Source organism: Phodopus roborovskii, unplaced genomic scaffold (assembly GCF_943737965.1).
Source record: "Phodopus roborovskii unplaced genomic scaffold, PHOROB, whole genome shotgun sequence".
In the NCBI taxonomy this organism is placed as follows: domain Eukaryota; kingdom Metazoa; phylum Chordata; class Mammalia; order Rodentia; family Cricetidae; genus Phodopus; species Phodopus roborovskii.
Genome location: NW_026126541.1, coordinates 5802007 through 5822541, shown reverse-complemented (window position 1 = coordinate 5822541; position 20535 = coordinate 5802007). Strand labels below are relative to the sequence as shown.

The following is a 20535-nucleotide window of genomic DNA, read 5'->3' as shown; positions in this document are numbered from 1 at the left end:
GGTGGGGCTAGGGCAGTGGCGTGCAGGCACACAGATAGAAACACTGTGTATTGCAAGAAAACCAAGTTCAGTGCCCACTTCTTGTTTTAAAGGGAAGTCCCCCAGAGAATACCCTACAGTGACAGGTGTGTGCCACCACCGTGCAGTCCAAGTTCACATTTCTGTTTGCCAATGGCCCACAATCGAGGCTCACGTGTTAGCAGAAGTGGACCGTGCAAGTCCCGCGGAAGGAACAGGAATGACTATGTATAAACTTTGGAAGCTTTACAACAGCCCCACTGCGATAACTCTGGCTGAATTCTCCCTGACTCTTGACCTTATGCAGCTGTTTCTCAGTGCTGTCTCTACCCCCTCTGATTCACAGATGTTCTCTATCACCTCATCCTGATGCTGGGGATCTGCGCTGTGTTATAGGAGCTAGCTGGGCGGCGGCGGCGGCAGCAACTCTCTCCGAGGCCACCCTGAACTACGACATACTCGGTTATTGTACTGCCAAAAAGAACAGACAGAAGACTTCATTGCCGGGGAGCCAAGAATAGCTCTTTGCCAAATATGTGTTCCCCGTGATTTTCGTGTGTGTGAGAATTTGATGACCCACTGCTGTTGGAGCCTCACTTCCTTCCTGGGGCCATTCCATCCTACCACACATACACACACACACACACACACACACACACACACACACACACACACAAACACCACATGCAGCTTAGCATTTGGAGGCAAAGACTGGCTCAAAAATCAATGCCATATACAGATTCCATGGGGATAGCCAACTTTACCCAGCAGGCACTCTGTCACTGAGACATTAGAGCTCTAAGGACAAGAATTGAGCCCCTACGCAGGAAGTTCCAATCTTCAAGTGACAATGTGAAAATCCAAGTTAAACACAGTATATTTGCTCAAACTTTTGTAACAGGCAAGGAGTGGGTTCTTACGCCTCTAGTACTAACTTGTTCTTATTATAGGGTTTCTTAAATAGATACAATGTTAGGTAGGTATTATAAAACCTTATCCTTATAACTGATTATATTTCTGCAATCAAAAATAAGTAGGAAACGACAATGGTAGGAGTAAAATCCGTCTTCATTTCACACAGTAATGTGGCATTGCTTATATGAAATGTATGTGCTGAGTCCATGCTCCCTGAGATTTGAGAGCCCACCCCCCTCCCACGTAGCTTGTGATGCTCAGTGTACACACCGGTTTGCTCTAGGAGGTCTTCCTGTCTGGGGTGGTCTAACGCACTTCACCCTCACTGAAAACGATCATGCCTGTGTCTGCTTCCATCCCGTCCGCTTATGATTGTCGGAACTGAACCAATAAAACATCAGAAATGCAATGCAAATACAGCAAGGGCATCACATGACAGCCATGCCCATCACTGGCCACCCTGTGGCAATATTAGTGACTCACACTTGTCAACGAGAAACCGAATAAACCAACCGTGCTAGAGCACCAGCTGGGGTATGACAGGATAGGCCCAAGTCCTAAATTTCCTCTTTGTCACACACAGACTTAACATTTGACATCACGTGTTAGTTTGTCCTTCTATATTCAATGCCCTTAGGAGGTTTTGAAGTCTGCAGTTTGCTGATTTTTTTACAACTTGCATAAATGAACTTAAACATTAAACCAGTTACCAAGTTGTGTTTGTTTAGCCATAGGCTGGCTAGGATGGTTCCATGCAGTCTAAACTTGATATCTAGATAATGCTCCAATCACTTTGGAATCTCTTCCTGATGTAAAGTTGGAATTCATTGTAATCGGGAAATACAGAAAACAGGATCCATTGCTTCTGGTCAGAAACTCTTACATAGCATATATATAGCCAAGTTTATGTCTTTGGCTGTCAGGCTAAAACAATATTTAAATTTCTCACCATGATCTTGTATCTCTACCCGGTGCTATGGACTAAATAAAATTCCTGGAATAAATAACCTATGATTGTAGTTTACATATTCATGTGTTATGATGGAAGGCAATCCTACACCTTTTCCAAAGGTTTCTATCCTTCATTAATCCAAATATTCCACAAACTTTCAATCGTTTGTACTTCAAACACTCTAGCACAAGAGTTTACAGAGCGAGAGGCAAGGAGGTAAAGTCTTGTGTGACTAACATTAGAGAGTGTATGATCACCTGGGCCATGCCTGCCTGTGAAACTCTAGTGTCCCTTGCAGTCACTAGATCGTGTGGTTTAGGTTTAGTCGGTAACCCCACAACGTGTTTAGTTACCCTTTCTGCCTTAGCACTCCTCTGTGAGGGATTAAGACAAGGACCCTCATTGTAATATCTGCTGCAAATCGGAATTCATACCAAATCAAAACAGACATCCAGAGAAAAGAAAAACACACATTCCCATAGGTATCCTGTCCATTCATCTATCCATTCATCCATCCACTCATGCATCCATCCACCCACCCACCCACCCACCCATCCATCCACCCACCCATCCACCCACCCACCCACCCACCCATCCATCCACCCACCCATCCACCCACCCACCCACACACGCACCCCCCCACACACACACACCATTAGATACAGATTTATAAAATTTCCTAACTATGGTATCTATACTCATTCCTTTTCTCTCCCCCTTCTCCCCTCCTCTCTCCTTTCTCTTGTGTATATATATAGAAATGCACCTAGTATATTATGTGCGTGGGTGTGTATGTATGAATATAGGTGTGCATTAGGTGCCTGAGTTCATGTGTGTGTTTTGTGTCCATGTGAATGTCTAGATATCAAGTGTTTATGCTAAGATATTAAATGAAGACAGATTTAACCAAGTCTTTAATATACGATTAGGTAAGTAGATGAGCTAGGGTTAGAAGCAAACATATCTCATTGATACAAATACAAATATGGAGCAATAATAGACAATGACCTCACTCGAACCCGCTCTGAAATTGAATAACATTTTCTAATGCCACTTTACTATAATGACATTAGATTATTTGATTACTCTATTTTTTGTTCATAGCTCCACTGGTCCCTAATGTTGTATCCCTGTGTGTTAAAAAATGTCTCCTTCCAACTAAGCTATAAGATAAAGATGAAAGTTCATATTCTCATAAGAGAATAAACTCCAAGCATGGCAGCTAGCAGAGTAAAAACTTTACACATGGTCCTTGAGTTCATGAAATTCTTGGATGGGTGGATGGATGGATGGGTGGGTGGGTGGATGGATGGGTGGGTGGGTGGATGGATGGGTGGGTGGATGGGTGGGTGGGTGGGTGAATGGGTGGATGGATGAGTGGGTGGGTGGATGGGTGGGTGGGTGGGTGGATGGGTGGATGGGTGGGTGGATGGATGGGTGGGTGGGTGGATGGGTGGGTGGGTGGGTGGGTGGGTGGGTGGGTGGGTGGATGGATGGGTGGGTGGATGGATGGGTGGGTGGATGGGTGGGTGGGTGGATGGGTGGGTGGGTGGGTGGGTGGATGGATGCATGAGTGGATGGATGAATGGATAGATGAATGGACAGATATATGGATCAGTGGATGGATGGATGCATGGTTAGATGGTTGAATGGATGGGTGGTGGGTGAATAGATGGATGGATGTGTAAAGGGCCTGGCCTATCAATCTAAGAAGCACACAAGAGATTAAGATTTGTTTTCTTTCATGATGGAGCAAAGTGTTTAGGAAAAGAAGCCATGATGCTCAACAAGGGAACAAGGTAGGAAGCCGGAGAAGATGCACTCTGTCCATTGTCTCCATGCTGCAGTAGAAGGGAGAAGCTCCCCAGCGTAAATACCTTCTGCCTTCCTTCCTCCCAAGCAGCAGTCTAAGATGGCCAGTCCTTGCTGTGAGGGCTTTGTGGGGAAGCAGAGCCTCTTGCCAGAACTCTGCCAAGGAGAGGAAGTCTCTAAGGGCAAGAGAAATCAGTCATGCACCTCTGGGAAGACACAAATTACAGTGGGTAGGACTGCTTCAAGGGTTGGGAGGGTGGCTAATACCAGGAAGGCTTTCAATGGCTCTGAAGAATTAAAGGGGGTGTTTTTGTAAATATTGGAATGCAAGCACCCCAATAAATCAAAAGGTACTCAAAAATGTGTCCACCGTAGACACCAGCAACAAAGAAAGCCTATATGGTCTCACTTCTTCTTTTGGGAATTTCAACAGCAAACCAGGATTTAATCCAAACGGTCTCTGCATTCCCTAGCAACCACATGGGCTGGGGAGGTATAAGGCTCCAAGAAAGAAGTGTTGTAACGAAGAACAACGTAGCTCACTTAAAATAATCCCCAAACAATTCAACGCAGAACTTATTGTGTGTGTGTGTTCAAAAGAGAAAATAGTTATCACAGGACCAGGCACGCTCGCCTTCCACATCTGAATTCGTTAAACTACTCTGTGCATAAACGAATGGAAAGTTCCAGGTAAATTCAAATCTTGGCTTCAAGAGCTGTTGCATGGTGTGTAGGAGCAATAGGCAATAAATTGTGGGCAGAATATTACCCATTGCCCTCACAGAGTTGAGAACCTGGTCATCTAGCTCACAATGCATCCGTCTTCCCGTACCGGCCTGGCACGGGACAGTTTCTGTCTTGAGCTCATGGTGGGGGCTTTCCATTTGGGGTTCCTAGCTCCTTCTAAGCAAATGCATGCGGCCCCTTGGCCAACTATTCCAGGAAATGAGTACCCTACATCCACCTCTGCCAGGGCCGCACTAGGTGGCACTCTAGGAGCAATGTTTGAAGCAGGAGGGAAAACCAGTTAGACAGTGCCCCCTAGTGGGAGATTGATTCAGTGCCCCAGAGCTACGCCTCTTCAGATGGACGGATATTGGGTGCATTTCCCCAAAAGGATCCCCACAGGCATTAGTGGGGCTCCACAAACATCTGGAAAGAACCTACCCGCCTCAAGAGACCTCTGGAACTGTAGCTTCCTCCTCCTCAGTAAACTCGGGGAGCAGGACAGTGCAGCCATCTTTGCCTTTCAACCAGAAGGTGGTCTGTTCTCCCTTGCCCTGTGGGAAGTGAAGGAGGGTCTGTCTGGTGGGCAGCTGACATGGAAGCCAGGCTGGGTCTGGCTTGCTCATGACTGCATGGCAGTTCATTGTCCACTCCCCAATCTTAAAAATAAAATCTGAATTCCTCGTGTGACTTGACTGCCAAGGAAAGCACGTCACATGCATACACACATAGAATCTGCAAGCTCAACATTACAACCACGCCCATTTTCCACATGCACACCCAAGTCCTCCAGTCAGATCCCCAGTGAGGAGGGGACATCATCCCAAGAAGGTTCTACCACACTGCTTGCAAAAGGTCCTCTTTCCACCTGCGAGGGATACGGTGTGCTGGTACCGGGGAGCTGACATTACTACTCACTTGTCAGCGCCTGCCTTTGGCATTACCAGGGAATGAAACTAGGCCCTCACGCCTCTTTCTCTAGGTTCCCAGTACCAGGGAATGAAACTAGGCCCTCACGCCTCTTTCTCTAGGTTCCCAGTACCAGGGAATGAAACTAGGCCCTCACGCCTCTTTCTCTAGGTTCCCAGTACCAGGGAATGAAACTAGGCCCTCACGCCTCTTTCTCTAGGTTCCCACTCTACGCAAACGGACGGTGTCACAGTGACCACCACTGGCGCTGTGTGTACATCTCCAAGAGGACACTGAGGACATCTCCAGAGGAGCAGCTGTTTTCCTCTCCTCCCCCACCCCAGGAAAGGGAAGTCTGAATGGGGGTGACGAGAATGCGCCATCCAGTCATTTCTCGGTGACAGGCCAGGATGCAGAACACAAAGAAAACGGTAGAGTGTGGGTTTTTTTGTTTGTTTGTTTTTTGTTTTGTTTTGGTTTTTGTATTACAGAGAAATGAGGTCCTGTTATCTCCGAGGCCAACCAATAGATTTCTGTCCCTTCAGTCTGGATATGGACATGTTGGTCCCAGGGGAAGGGACACAAAGGAGAAAGTGCTGTGGAGTATTCCTTTGCACTGTGTGAATATATGTTTCTGTGATTGGTTTTACTAAACAAGCTGACTGGCCAATAGCTGAACAGGATAGAGTTAGGCGGGCGAGCCAAACTGAGGATGATGGTATGAGGAAGGGCAGAGTCAGAAGAGTCACTGGCATGCACAGAGGGAGTGGACTATGATCATGCTGTATTGAAAGAAGGTACCAGCTCATGGCAGAGCATAGATAAAGAATATGGGTTAACTTAAAATGTAAGAGCTAGTTAGTAATAAGCCCGAGCTATTGACTGAGCATTTACAATTAACATAAGCCTCAGAGTGCTTATTTGGAAGCAGCTGCCTGGATGGGAAAACTCCGTCTACAAAAGAGACTTTTGTGTCTTTGTTGAGGAACTCCACTGTAGTGTCCAAGTGGAGGCTGACAAACTATTTGGTGACAGAAACGGCATCCCTCAGGAGTCATAGCAAAGGCATTTTCTATTGGAAATCCATATCTGACCACTGAGGGGTCTAAGCCTTCTCCTCAGGAGGCAGACCCAGCAGTTACAAAAGCCTCTAGAGAGCCCCCAGACGGCTCCCTGCTCCTCTGTACAGAGATTCACTCATGTCCCACAATTCTTCAACATGTCCATCAAGGACACAAACCAGAGAAGTGAAACGCAGTCAACCTGGCCTTACCTTGACTGAAATGGTGCCTCTCTTTTGCAGATGGTACCCTCCTGCTGCAAGAAGAGCTTCTGCGGTGCTCTGAGAAACATGGATCCGGAAAGCTGCCAGAAACCAGGCCTTGCCTAGTTAACATCAGGTCACTTGAGGAGTCTGACAGGAGTCAGGATGTGAGGGCTTCTTTGAAGAGGGGACTAACCCTACTCTCTCATTCTTTCCTCTCCAGAACTTCTCATGAAACCAAAACAGAGCTGGGTAACATAATCCCAGCCCACAGGAAGCATGGACAGGGGATCTGGAGCTCAAGACCAATTTTAACTACACCATAAGTTCTAGGCCAGCTAGATGACAGACAGACAGATATAGATAGATACAGACAGATGATAGAGATAGATAGATAGAGATATACAGACAGATCTTAACTAGAATATAGATAGATGATAGATAGAAGATAGATAGATAGATAGATAATAGACAGACAGACAGGCAGGAAGGTAGATAAATGTAAAGCACAAGTAATACCCAGTGTCTGGGCCACATAATTTGGGACTCTTAACCACATAGGCATTGGATACTGATGGATGCTTCTTCGTGTTTGGTTTAGGGACAAAGAGAACTGGCTCATTCTACAAGTTGGCAGAGGCTCACTGAGTTTCTCAAACTTCCTGAAATGAACGGAAGACATACTACTGAAAATGTTACCATAACCAAAGGTGTTTGCAAAAAGAGTTTGGGAGCGGAGCTACCAGCCAGCTTCCACATTTACTCTAGCCACTCCTTCACAAGCTAATAGGTCAAATCTGTGCTTTAAAGTTGGGTGGTTGACTTGGGCAATGGAATAACTGTGTGTTTATACAGTATGAGAAATCAGTACATTCAGAACAATGGAAACCTAAACCATTTGAAACTTCCACCACTGAGGATTGTTTTTCCATATTTCAACTGAACAATAGCTTGACATATATGCCATATATTTCAAATAACAGCTGGTTCAATAAAATTACTAGAAAACACACACAAATATGGTGCTTCCTAAAGTCCTGGTCACAGATTTCCTCTGCACCGCCAGGGCAAGTTACACACTATTTGTGTTTGCAAATAAAGGTTTATTGGAACAGGGTCTTGCTATACATTCACATGTTTCTCAATCTACTCTTGAACTACAACATCAGAATTAAGTAGTTGCAACTGACACTGAAAACTAAAATATTTAATGTCTAGGCCTACAGAAAAAAACCTTTCCAATTTGTGCTTTTGTTACATGCTTTCATTGTGTGCAGTCTGTTAAGAATGGCAAGACAGCCTCTAACACGGACAGTTGACTGGCCGTTAGATAAGAATGGGACCCAGTGTGGGAGGCTCCTGCTTTCACCCAGGGCTGGACTGGTCTCTATGATTTCAGCTACTTGCCCTCCTCCAAGCTGAGAGGGTGCAGGCCGGGGCCAGGACAGGCTATGCATGCTGGCTTGCCCCAAACCACATATTCTGTCTAACCCCCCTTGTCTTTGTACAGTCCCACCCATCCCCAGCTGTGGGGGAGGGGCTGCCCATCCCCCAGTGGTGATGCTGCCAGTAGCTATGAGGGTTTCATCGCCCCTTCCCTTACAGTATCTTTACCCCTTCAGGGTCAGTTAAGGGAAAGTACTGGAGCTCCTTGGTAAGGGTCAAAAGAAGGGGGGAAAGCATATAAAAGGAGGAATTAAAATGTGAAGGTTTGTAAATAGTCTAGACTATGATAATGTTGGGACAGAGTCTGATTTCTATATAGAGATGGCTTTAAAATGTTTCCCCTTATTTGTGGAAGCTCTGGGCTTCTAGACTGTGGGAAATGGCTTGGGGAGGGTGGTCCCCAGCACAGGAAAACTGAACTCATTTGTTCAATTTCAATAAAATTATTTGAAGACCCTGAAAAAAATGGGAAGAAAGGCTACAGGGATGGATAGCTCTGCGGGTCAAGTGCTTGTCATGTAGGCTTGAGGACCTGAGTTTGGATCCCCAGCACCCATATATGAGCTGGGTGTTGTGCATGACTATAGCCCCGGTGTTGGGGAGCAGAAATAGGTCCATTCTGAGAGTTCACTGGCCCCCCGACTCATCTATCAGTGAGCTTCAGCTTCAGTAAGAGACCCTGTCTCCCAAAATAAGGTGAACAGTGGTAAATACCTGACATCTGCCCCCTACACACACACACACACAGAGAGAGAGAGGTTTAAAAGGAGGAACCCATGTGTGTTTATGTAGCTCCACGGAGCACACAGGGGGGGCGGGAAGCTGTCTACACAGCTGGTGGTTCAGGTTGTCTCCCAGGAATAATGATCTTATCTTCCAGATGGAAAACAAGAGACAAAATGCAAATGAGTTCCTAAAAATACCCAGTGGTTAAAGATAAGAGGGGACAGGGATGCTGTGCTTGCAGAGTGATGCGAATGATACCCACGCAAACTGCTGCTTTCCATTCTGGATGCCATGTTCACAGTATCTCCAAACAGACAGTATCTGGGCATGGTGATTCCCACCACACCAGCCACCACCGGACCTAAGGGGGAAACAATAGAAGGGTCTAACGGCCTGCATTCCCCAAGGCTGGGCTCCACACTGGCCATCAAGTCCATACAGGAAACTGATTCAACAAGTGTTTACTGAAGAATCCTCTTGGGGCAATGCTGGACAATGCGCATCGTAGAGTGCCCGTAAAGCATCTATAGGACACACACACTTCTTGTAGAAATCAGCGGCTGAACCTTATCCGCATTATTCATGAACTGCAGAGGTAAGCAACCCCCCCCCCCCAAGCAGCATGAACTTGAGGAATAAATTCTGGCTGGAAATCGGGTTTGCTTCCAGTTGGATAGGAGGACCATGGCTACATGATTTGGGCGGAGGACTCATGCAAAGGAAAAATATGAAGCATTTTCTCAGAGGGGCATCGAGACAAGTATCTGCCTGTATCTTTAGGGAGGTTGAGGCAAGAAGATCACAAACTTATGGCGAACTTCAGCTGTGACTCCCAGCTGCAAGAATCTCTCATTTTTTTTTTTCAAAAAAGCAATAAAAGACTATTGAGCCAAGTAGGGATCATTCATCTGCAAGTCACAAGCCCATGAGTTTGACAAAAAGAGAATGTACCAAAGCAATCTAAAAGGAAAAAGGAGGAAATGTGGACCACTGTTGGCTCCCATACTCCGCCTGCCCCGGTGTGTGTGTGTGTGTGTGTGTGTGTGTGTGTGTGTGTGTTTTAAACATCTGCTTTCTATGTATCCTTATTCTCAGGCATCACTTCAATTGGAAATACACGTGCATTCTGTGGTCCCCTGTGGGGGCACCATAGCCCTTTAATGACTGTGTTCCTAAAAGCCTCAGACACAGGGCTCAAGTCCAGAGCCCCCTGCGGTCACGCTCCCACCGTCTGCCACCTGCCACTGGTTTTATCTACCTGTGTGCAGTCCTATCCGGAGCTTGAGTCTCTCCTCGGGCATGTGCCCAATCTGAAAGTGGGTGGTGGCACTAAGCAAATGCAAGGACATGGTGGCAATCTCATCTGCATGTTGAGCTCCATTGCGGATGGGGACCCCACTGGCCACCATGTATGCATCTCCGATGGTTTCAACCTGGAAATGACGCAACAAAGTGTCCTTAGTTTCCCAAGAGGGAGGCATGGGAAAATGAGGAGATGGGTTAGACGAGACCCCTCTTCCCAGCCCTCTCCTCCCCTGAGGCCCCATTCGCCAAAGCTCGGTTCTCACTGATGTCCACTCCACCTGGGTCGAGCATTTCTCCCAGTGTCTATTCTTGCCCTGGCTCCTGCCCAAGCCATCCCTCCTCCCTGTAGCCGCTGCTTGCATCTGTAGACCTGATAACCCTGGTGCCATATTTCCCTAGTGCAAGGTCAGAACAAATTAGCCATATATAAGTTGGGTAAATCCTGGAGGACAGACTGGATCTCTCAAGCAGAGTCCATATTAGTCAACCCGAAACGCTCTCATGTTACACAAGGCCTTGGAAATGTTCACACAGCATTCACAATGCTCTCTCTCTCTCTCTCTCTCTCTCTCTCTCTCTCTCTCTCTCACACACACACACACACACATACACACACACACACATACATATTTGTATCACTGATCTGTACCCCCCTCCACCAGTCCCCTAATAAAACCAGAGTCCAGAGCCCTTACTGGCATAGAAGTAACAGAAGACTAAAACTAAAGCCCAAGATTTCTGCCTTTTGCAGACCCCAGAGATGGTGCAGAAGACCACTATATTCGTCAGGTAGTAGGAAAATGTCTGCCTGTAGGAACACTTCTCTCCTGGTGACCCCAAAATAAGTCAACTACCCAACAAGTCTAACCCTGTTCGAGGCCACATTTCCCATCCTGAGATCAACCTTCACAAACATAAACCAGGGGGCACCCCCTGGGTACAGCAGGGTTGGTGATCAGGTCTCAGAGGCTCTCTGTGCCATCATCCCTTGTGAGGAGTGGTAGGGGATGCCCACTCAGTATCTGTCACTCAGGGATACGCCACACTGCCCCCAAACTGTCTCAGTCCCTCTCTGTCCTCAACATTGACAGAGGCAGAGGCAGGGTTCTGGGGTCATGGGCGGGGTGGTTCTGTTGTGGCTGCCTAGCAAGTATACAGAGGCCCAGGAACACAGTACTTCCCTAACGGTGGTCTGACCCACAGACCAGCATCAGTACCGCCACACACACACACACACAAACACACACACACACACGCACACACACACACACACAGTCACAGCATCACTGTGATCTGACCACAGACCAGCATCAGTACCGCCACACACACACACACACACACACAGCATCACTATGATCTGACCACAGACCAGCATCAGTACCGCCACACACACACACACACACACACACACACACACACACACACACAGCATCACTATGATCTGACCACAGACCAGCATCAGTACCGCCCCCCCCCCACACACACACACACAGCATCACTGTGATCTGACCCACAGACCAGCATCAGTACCACCATACCCACACACACACACAGCATCACTGTGATCTGACCACAGACCAGCATCAGTACCGCCACACACACACACACACACACACACACACACACACACACACACACCATCGCTGCTTTTTGCTCTCTTCCTCTGCCTCCTTTCGCACTCTGGGGGCCATGTCTATGTGCCCTTCAGCAGCACCATGGGGGTCAAAGCTGTCATCTCCCCTTAGCCTCAGCACGGCAGTCTAAATGTGAAGACTCTATCTTCGCCCTGGATTGCTAAGGATTTTGCAAACACAGAAGTGAGATTCACAGATGTACAGGGGGCAGCTACAGGCTTCCTGGGATCTGAAGGACACACGTTTAGTACTGGCCAATGCCTCTTGACAAACATGTTTACTGTGAGATTAAAATAATGGGCAGAGATAGAGAATAATGGTAGCAATGGTGTGTGTGTGTGTGAGAGAGAGAGAGAGACAGAGGGAGAGAGAGAACGAGAGGGAGAGGCAGAGGCAGAGGGAGAGGGAGAATATGTTCATGTAGATGGCAGCCAGAGAAAACCTCAATTGTCATTTCTCAGGTGCTTCCCACCTTGGTTTTTGAGACAAGGTCTCTCACTGGCCTAGAACTCACCAATTAAGATGGGTGACCAGTGAATCCCAGAAATCTACCTGACTGTCTCCCCAGGGCCGAGAACTTTGTACCATGAAGCCCTGCATATTTTTCACATGGGTTGTGGGGATCAAATTCAAGTCTTCCAGCTTACAAGACCATCATTTCAGTGACTGAGTCATCTGCGGTCCCCACACGGTGACTCTGAACAAGCATGTACATCTGGGACTAATCAAGCCCCTTCCCAAGAAGACAAACAGAAATAAAACATGGAGTCTCTAGTGCCGTGAACTGAGATTGGCCGAGGTATGGTCTGCCCTCAGTCAGCCCAGAGACAGTGGATAGGAGTCTGTACAAGTCTCGACTCACCTTGTACACATCATGGCTTTGTATCGTGTGATCAAACACACTATACAGGTCGTTGAGGAGCTTCACCACTTGCAAGGGAGAGCTGAGAGAGCACAGTTTTGTGAATCCCACGATGTCAGAGAAAAAGATGGTGACAGACTCAAAATGTTCTGGTTCTACAGACTTTCCAGCTATGAGCTGCTCTCCAACGAAGCTGCAACCACAGAAATGACAGCTCTCAGCCAACTCACGCTTGGTTCCGATTCCACGGCAAAGGCAACCCTTCTACAGACCCTCTGGCTTTGGTAGGCTGGGATTTTACTTATTAAATTCACCACCTAGAGGTGTTTGTGATATTTTTGATTATATTCTACACTAAAGCTTTCTTGGGGTCAGAGGAGAGAGCTAGCCAGTAGATGACCAAAATTAGCCATAGAGCTTTTGGAGGACTGAGGACAGATAGGAGACAGGAAGTAGTAAGGCAGGGCTGAGAGAGGATCTGTTGGACAGAGCAACATAAGAGCCGGGGTCACTGGCAGCTGCCATGTCTCTGATCGTTCAGGTTCTTGCACCGATATCTGACTCCCAGTTTTTATTGACAAAGAATAACTAGATGGATGCTTCATAGAGGGATTGTCATGACATGCATTTATCCACTTGCATTTTCTCTAGAGAGATATTTTAAGTGGTGGCTGTAAATTGCAGGAGAGGAGGGAGGTCAGGCACAGGTCACAGAAATGGCTTCATTAAAGATATTTCTCACTGAAAACATCTTGTTCCTTCCTATCATCGCATGTGGAGTTTGATGGTAAAGACTTGGTGTGTTAATGAGTGCACCCCATGAGGTGGTCCTCAACCTTCCTAATGCAGCTCCTTATGTCGTGATGACCCCCAACCAGCAATTATTTTCTTTGCTACTTCATAACTGTAAATGTTGCTCCTGTTGTGAATAATAATGTAAATATTTTTGAAAATAGAGGTTGCCAAGGGGGTCATAGCCCACAGGGTGAGAACCACTGCTCTAGACAGATACGATGGCCCATGCCTTTAATCCCCGCACCTGGGAGACAGGGCAAGATGAATCTCTGTGAGTTCAAAGAGAACCTTACCCTCACAATAAGTTCCAAGGCAGCCAGGGTTACATATTGAGACCCTATCTCAAAATAACTGTTCCCCCTCCCACTTTTTCGTTGACATTCAAGTGTACAAGAGTTTTGATAGCAAATGTTTTTTCCTAGTGTTCAAAGAATGTGCAGATGGAAAAAGTGAGTTTTGAATATTGATGCTACGGGCACTTTTTGAACTAAGCAAAAATTTCAGGCTCATGTTGTTGCTTAGGGGTTAGATATGCAACTAGACTGCCATCTAGTGGCTATATCCTATTGCTGCATTCACTACCTTCCACATAAACTACACTATAGCTTCCATTCCTGTGGCTTGGGTTGGTTTGCCTGTATTTTCATGAACAAGGTGGGCCAGTTTGCCAACTTTTGCATCCATACATATCTCTCCCCCTCCCTCTCCTCCTCTCCTTCCATCCCTCTCTCCCTCTACCCCTCCCTCTCTCCCTCCCTCCTCCCCACCTACCACCCAGTATCCTCCCCCTGCTTGGGTCCCTTTCACAAAGCTTGGCACTCTTTTAGAAAAAGAACAACGGAAATACACGTGTCCTCTTCCTCGGGTTGTCCTTTGCCTGCCCACCATTGCTCCCGAATACCTGGGCAACATGGTGGACAGGAGTCTCTCCACCTTCCTCTTCTCTGCGGCCAGCTGGCAGGTCCGCTCCTCCACCACTGCCTCCAGGTGACGGGCGTACATTTCCAGCTTGCCCATCATGCTATCCAAGAGGTTTACACGGCTTTAAAAACAAAAGTGCAAATGTTAGCATCCTCTTCCAGGAACCACGGGACCACAGGGGAGACACACCCCAACACATGGCCAGAAAAACACTCATTGTCAGGTGTGCTACTTGAGGACAGCAGAGGCCAAGCCCCACCACGAGACTGTACCACGCCTGGCCCCCAGCTGAAGGGGCGTCTTTTAGTCTTCTGAGCCTCGGTTCACTCATCTGAAGAAAAAAAAAAAAAAAAAACGCACCCTACCATTGTTTTCTGGGGATTCCAGGAGCTAATGTGTCTAAAATGCCTAGGGGTGAATCTTGTGGCCAGCCAACAATCCGCAGTGGCCTTTGACGGCTTCTCCTCACTTCCCAGCATGCTCCATACCACAGTTATAACAAAGTGAAGAAGTGCAGATTGTGGAACAGGACATTTCTCAGATTGCTCGCTATGGACCCTGTGTAGATTCCATCTCAGAATGTCCCTAAGAGGTCACCTAATCCTTCACCTTCCAGATGAGAAGAGACTCAGACTCAGGCAGGAAATAAGTTTGTCTTAATGTTGGGACCATAAGACAAAGAATGCATATTTTGAAACATCGTAGTTTATTTGATTAGTATAATTAGTATCAATATTTCATATAGCAATTAAAATAATATAAAAATTAGAAATTAAAAAATACTATTATAACCTGGAAAATAACACCAGTTGTTATGTTAAGAATGCCACGTTAAATGGGCCAATTAGAAGTAGACACGTTCAGGACAGGGCTCTCTCTGCTTCCTCAAGCTGCCTCTGGGGAATTAAACTTTCACTGTATTATACCATCAGGCCAACTGGGGAGGCAAATGCAGACAAACTTCTCAGCTCAGTCCATGTGGCAAGTTCCAAGCCAGGCAGGGCTGCAGAGTAAGAACTTGTCTCAAAGGGAGGGAGGGAGAGAGGGAGGGAGGGAGGGAGGGAGGGAGGGAGGGAAGGAGGAAGGAAAAAGGAAGGAAAGAAAGAAGAGAGGGAGAGAAAGAAAAAGAAAAAGCAGAAAGAGAGAAAGGGAGGAAAGAACAGGAAGGAAAAAAGGAAAGGGAAAGGAGATATAATGGGGCTGGGGAGGCTCACTAATTAATAACTCTTCCTGCTCTTGCAGAGGACCCAGGTTTGGCTCTCAGTACCCACGGGGCAGCTCACAACTGCCTATAACTCCAGTTCCAGGGAACTGGACACCAATGTCACGCATCCATGGACACTTACAATCACTGGTTCACATAAACTTAGGAAGCCACACACACTTCCACATAAATACAGTTTTGTTTTTTAGAAGTTATTCTATCAGCCTACTTTGTAGGAAGCTGCTTTTGAGAAAATGGATTTGAGAGGCAAGCTTAACCCAAAGTCAGTTGCAAACTATAAGGTTGGGAGTTAGCTCAGTGTCCCCTTGCTTAGCCCAGGCCCTGGATCTGATCCTCAGCTCTGTAGAATAAAACCAATGAGTGATAATCTAAAGTTGGTGAATGATCGTTATCCTGTAATCCAACCCCCAATATTAGTTATGATCCTTGGGATAACAGTTGAAAAGGACACTAAGGCGGTGTCAAAAAGTCCTGGGAAAGAGAGCCTTAACTGATTAGAGATGTCTGGAAGGGCCCGGTGAGCAGTGACCTTAGTGTCTGGCTCGTGTGCACAAAGTAAATGGAGACTCAACCATTCCGCTTTAACCAGCGTAGAACACAGTGTGTAAATGGCGGGCATTAAGTGGATATGATAACAGGGGGAAGGAGGGGGCAGAAGAGACGATGGATGAGAGAGACAGGAGGGGGGGAGAGAGGAGGGGGAGACAAAGAAACATAAGGAGGGAAGGGTTGGGAGGAGAGGGAAGGACAGAGAGAGAACCATGAAGTTTTTTCAGTTCCCATGGCTAAAAGAGCAGAAGGAAGAACCTATTGCACAGTTAGCTTACCCCCTGGGACTGGCTTCTTGTAACACCTTCTTGATGGAACGGAAGGTTGGCCTTTGCTCTGGAGACTCGTCCCAGCATGCCCTCACCAGGAGGATAATCTTTTCATCACCTTTATCCTCCGACAAGGATGGTCGCAGTGGAACTGGTCCCCTGGGGTCTTTGATGCAGCTGATGATTTCTGAAATCCATTTGGGACTTGGAGAAACAAGCTACCTATCTTTGTCACTCAACACCTGCCCGTCTAAGTGGTGGTGCTAACCACCAATTTGAAAACAGAGTTTAAAATAAACAACATATTTGAATTCCAGGACAATCTAGATATGTGCATAGTTGTTCGAGATCCTACTAGAAAATTAAATGGTCCAATGGAAATGTAGAACCCCCCTGACCTATCAGTTTCCAGACAGAAGCTTTTTAAAGTAGAGCTCCTCTGGGTGACCTTCATGCAAATTTGTATCCCATGCTTCATGAATGTGGTTTTTAATGCATAAATGATACTGTCTCCCCAGCGGCCCAATTCTGCAAACCCCTTTCCTCCTCCATTGGCTCCCACCAACATTTGTTTACGAATTCCATTTCCCCCCTTTAAACAGGAAATATTCTGAGAATAATACGTAGATACTTGGATATAAAGGTAATTTATGCAGCAACCGCATAATTGAACACCGAACATGCAGCTAAGTGAAAGGAGCTGGTGTGAAAAGGGTGTGTGTGTGCATGACTTGTTAATGAGGTCTAGAAAAGCAAAATTATAGTCTGGAGATGGCTCAGAGTTTTGGAGAGGGTTGCGTAGGTAAATGGGGAGGGGGTCACATTCTGTTTAATATTGCGATGGTGGTCACATGGGCATTGAATATTTGCTAACACCTAGGGAAGTTTATAGTGCAGTTAGGTTTAAGGAATGAACACAATGCTTTTTAAAACTATCAGCCAGGACGTGAGAGAAGCTGGAGGTGGTACCCAGGCCGTAAGGAAAAGCTTTAACTGTGCTGTGTGTGTGACTTTGCTGAAGGGAGGGGGGGAAGGTGCAGACACACATGATGTCTGAAACAAATCAAGAAGAAAAAGAGAGCTATTCACAATTCTTCTACCCGTAGCTAGGTCCTAGTTGCTTCTTATGAGGACCAGTTAATGAGTTTAAACCACCTTGCGCCTGTATTGTTACTGAACAGTAAGTAGACAGACAGACAGACAGCAGGAGCCAGTTTCACACTGTTGGAGAGGGAGGTTACAGATAAGCAATGGAGGTTGGAGCAAAGCACAGTGGTGATGAGGGCAAGTTGGCCATATCGTCGTGAACTCATGCTTAGCTTATATGTGCACAGACGGGTTACTATACACATCTACATTCCCATCTACTGAAGAGAGGCTGGAAGCAAGCTTATTCCAGGAGCATAATGCATCCTTACTGTCCTGGTAGCACCATCTACAGAAAGAAGCCAGGGCTGCCTGGAGAATGACCTGTGTTCCCATAGTGAGTGGGGGAACGTGTAGCGCTGAGCACTAGGACGGGAGAGTCCCCTGCCGAGCAGGGGATGTAGTACTGAGTGGGGGGGGTGCAAGACAAACCTAGAGAATCGTTAGTGCCAGAAAGTAGGAAACCACTCGAAAGCGAAACAAGACACAGCAGCAGTTATGTGTCCAAGAGGCCATGCCACCACCTGAAACGGGACAGCCAGAAATAGAACCGCCTGAGCCGCACAGGACATTAGGCAGAACATTTTCATGAGTCTGTACTGATAGATATTAACGATTGAAGACACAAATAAATGGGAACAAGTAGATCAATCCATTACAGAGGGATCTATATAATAGCTATAGTGATTCTTGATTTAAAACAGCCTGTACGTAGCAACTTCCTTCCAATATGAAAGGATGAAATCAAGAGCTCCACAGTGTGGGTATCAACTGGACTAGCTATCTCATTCAGGTAACCAGAGTCAACATCAACTTTGACAGCTGTGTTCATGGTTACATCATTAAGAATTTGCAATGTCACAAAAATGCCAATTTATATTAGCAAGCTTCCCCCAACACATATGACCACAGAATAACCATGAGAAAAAGAAAATGTCAGATGTTCCAAGTGAGAGGTGATCGCTACAATACCTGGCCAGGGGCTGGGGAGATGGCTCCCTGGGTAAAGTATCTGCCATACAAGAAGGACTGGAGTTTGAATGTGTAAATGCCAGGTGGGTGTGGTGGCCTGCCTAGAACCCCAGCACTTGAAAAGGAGTGACAGGGGCTTTCCCAAGAACGCTAGCTAGCCTGGATAGTCAGAAAGGCAAGCTCTGGGTTCAGCAAGAGACCCTGGCTCGATATGTAATGTAGCATGAATAATAAAAACCCAGAGACAGGGCTGGAGAGATGGCTCAGTCATTAAAGGCGAGGCTCTCTCTCTCTCTCTCTCTCTCTCACACACACACACACACACACACACCACCACCACCACCACCAACAACAACAACAACAAAAACAACAATAAACCAAAGACAGACACCGGGTTCAAACTGAAAATCAGAAAAGCAAAGCAGTCAACCGCTAGAGAGTTCTCACCTCTACCAAGGCTAAGACAATGGGGGGGGGGCGGGAGAGGGGCGACCCTGTCCTCAGGGTGACCGCAGACTGCAATGCTCTCCACCTAACCTCAGAGTAGCTACAGATGGCAACCTCAGCTTCCATACGGGTATACACACGCATGTGCACCTGTACACATGTACACCGATACACAGGAAAACACACAGAGCTGTACACACAGATCAGACACACGTCAAAAACCCAAGCTGATCTGTAGTTCTCAAAAACGTCAAGGTCATAAGGGGGGAGGGTGCTGGTGATGCATAAGAAGGCTTCTGAGCATAGTGTGGTGTCCAAGATGGAACGTTGAGACAGAGAAACGGGCAATCTGAATAAAGCGTGGCCTAATACAACACAAAATATGGGCATGGCTGGGTTGGTGGTGCCCACTTGACATCCCAGCACTGAAGAGACCCCTGCAGGAGGATTACTTCAAGTTGGGGACCAGTCTGTGTGCTCCAGGACAATCAGAGCGGCACAAGGAGACTCTGCTCAAACACCAAACCAAAACAAAACTGCATGTGAACTATGCCTTTAAGTGCATGTTTTAATACCTAAAATATAGTCTGAAACAATTCCTTAAAAATGTACTTTAAGCTGGGCGGTGGTGGTGCACGCCTTTAATCCCAGCACTCGGAAGGACGGCAGAGACAGGCGGATCTCTGTAAGTAAGGCCAGCCTGGTCTACAAAGTGAGTTCCAGGACAGCTAGAACTTTCACACAGAGAAACCCTGTCTCCAGGGGAAAAAAAGGGGAGGGGGACTTTAACCAATTATGTTTTATATCCCAAAGTAAAACTCAAACCTGAGGGACAGCTAAGGCCTGAGGAGCCAAGATGAAAGACAGTGCTCTGTGCTGCCCTGAATTTAGCTGGGAGGAGTTCCTGCAGAGACCATCAGATGATGAAGCCTGAGAACACCTCTGGGATGTGGCTTGTTACCTAGCAACACACAACCTGCTGCTTCCGTCCCATCATTTCTACAGTGCATTAGCTACTTTGAAGCAGTCATCCTTTGTCTCTGGCAAATAGGCAGGACACTGGCTTGGGGTGGAGAGGTTGAGTAAACACTCCTGGACCTGTTCCCAGATTTCCAGAACGGGTTTGGAGGGCAGTTAACCAGAGCTTATGAAGTTTCCAGGTGCTACTCTTGCTGCTGGCCCAAAGATGAGGTGGACCAAGACTGCTCCTCTCAAATGTGCCTTAACAGGACCCTGAAGCAAGTGCATAGTCTCAGGCCTCACTCCAGATCCACCCAGTCAGAGACCTGGGCCAGAGTAGGGGAGAACAGCAGTTCTGAGTCTTAGCAAGCTTGTGGGTTATTCCAGCTCGCGGTAGAGTGTGAGAACCACTGGGTTGCTATGCACAGGAAACCAGGATTATTTGCCGGGAAGCATGAGAAGCAAATGGATGGCCATTTGTCTATGATCCAAGAGCACATCTGGGAAAGCATAGGCCCGTGTGACTAGCCAACAGTTGTTACAGTGAGGAGCGCTCCAGCTGTCACAGTTTTCTCTTGGCACACTCGGACCCCAGTGGCCAAGAGCAGATGGGGGTGGGGCTCTGGCACCGAAGGTAGCCTCCACCCAGACACAGACAGTGGCCTGTGTGCACTGGCTTGGT

General features: G+C 47.0%; 1 protein-coding gene across 1 annotated transcript in view; it reads right to left on the bottom strand.

Annotated features, from left to right (window-relative positions):
- Positions 1–4869: 4869 nt before the first annotated feature.
- Positions 4870–20535, bottom strand: part of LOC127233519 (guanylate cyclase 2G) — a 40611-nt gene continuing 24945 nt past the window's right edge. Inside the window, exons 15-21 of the mRNA XM_051200024.1 lie at positions 16338–16515; positions 14266–14406; positions 12570–12762; positions 10027–10201; positions 9031–9129; positions 6606–6697; positions 4870–4977 (exon numbers count right to left, since the gene is read on the bottom strand). Coding sequence (XP_051055981.1) covers positions 4870–4977; positions 6606–6697; positions 9031–9129; positions 10027–10201; positions 12570–12762; positions 14266–14406; positions 16338–16515 — 986 coding nt within the window. The remainder of the gene's footprint in view (positions 4978–6605; positions 6698–9030; positions 9130–10026; positions 10202–12569; positions 12763–14265; positions 14407–16337; positions 16516–20535) is intronic.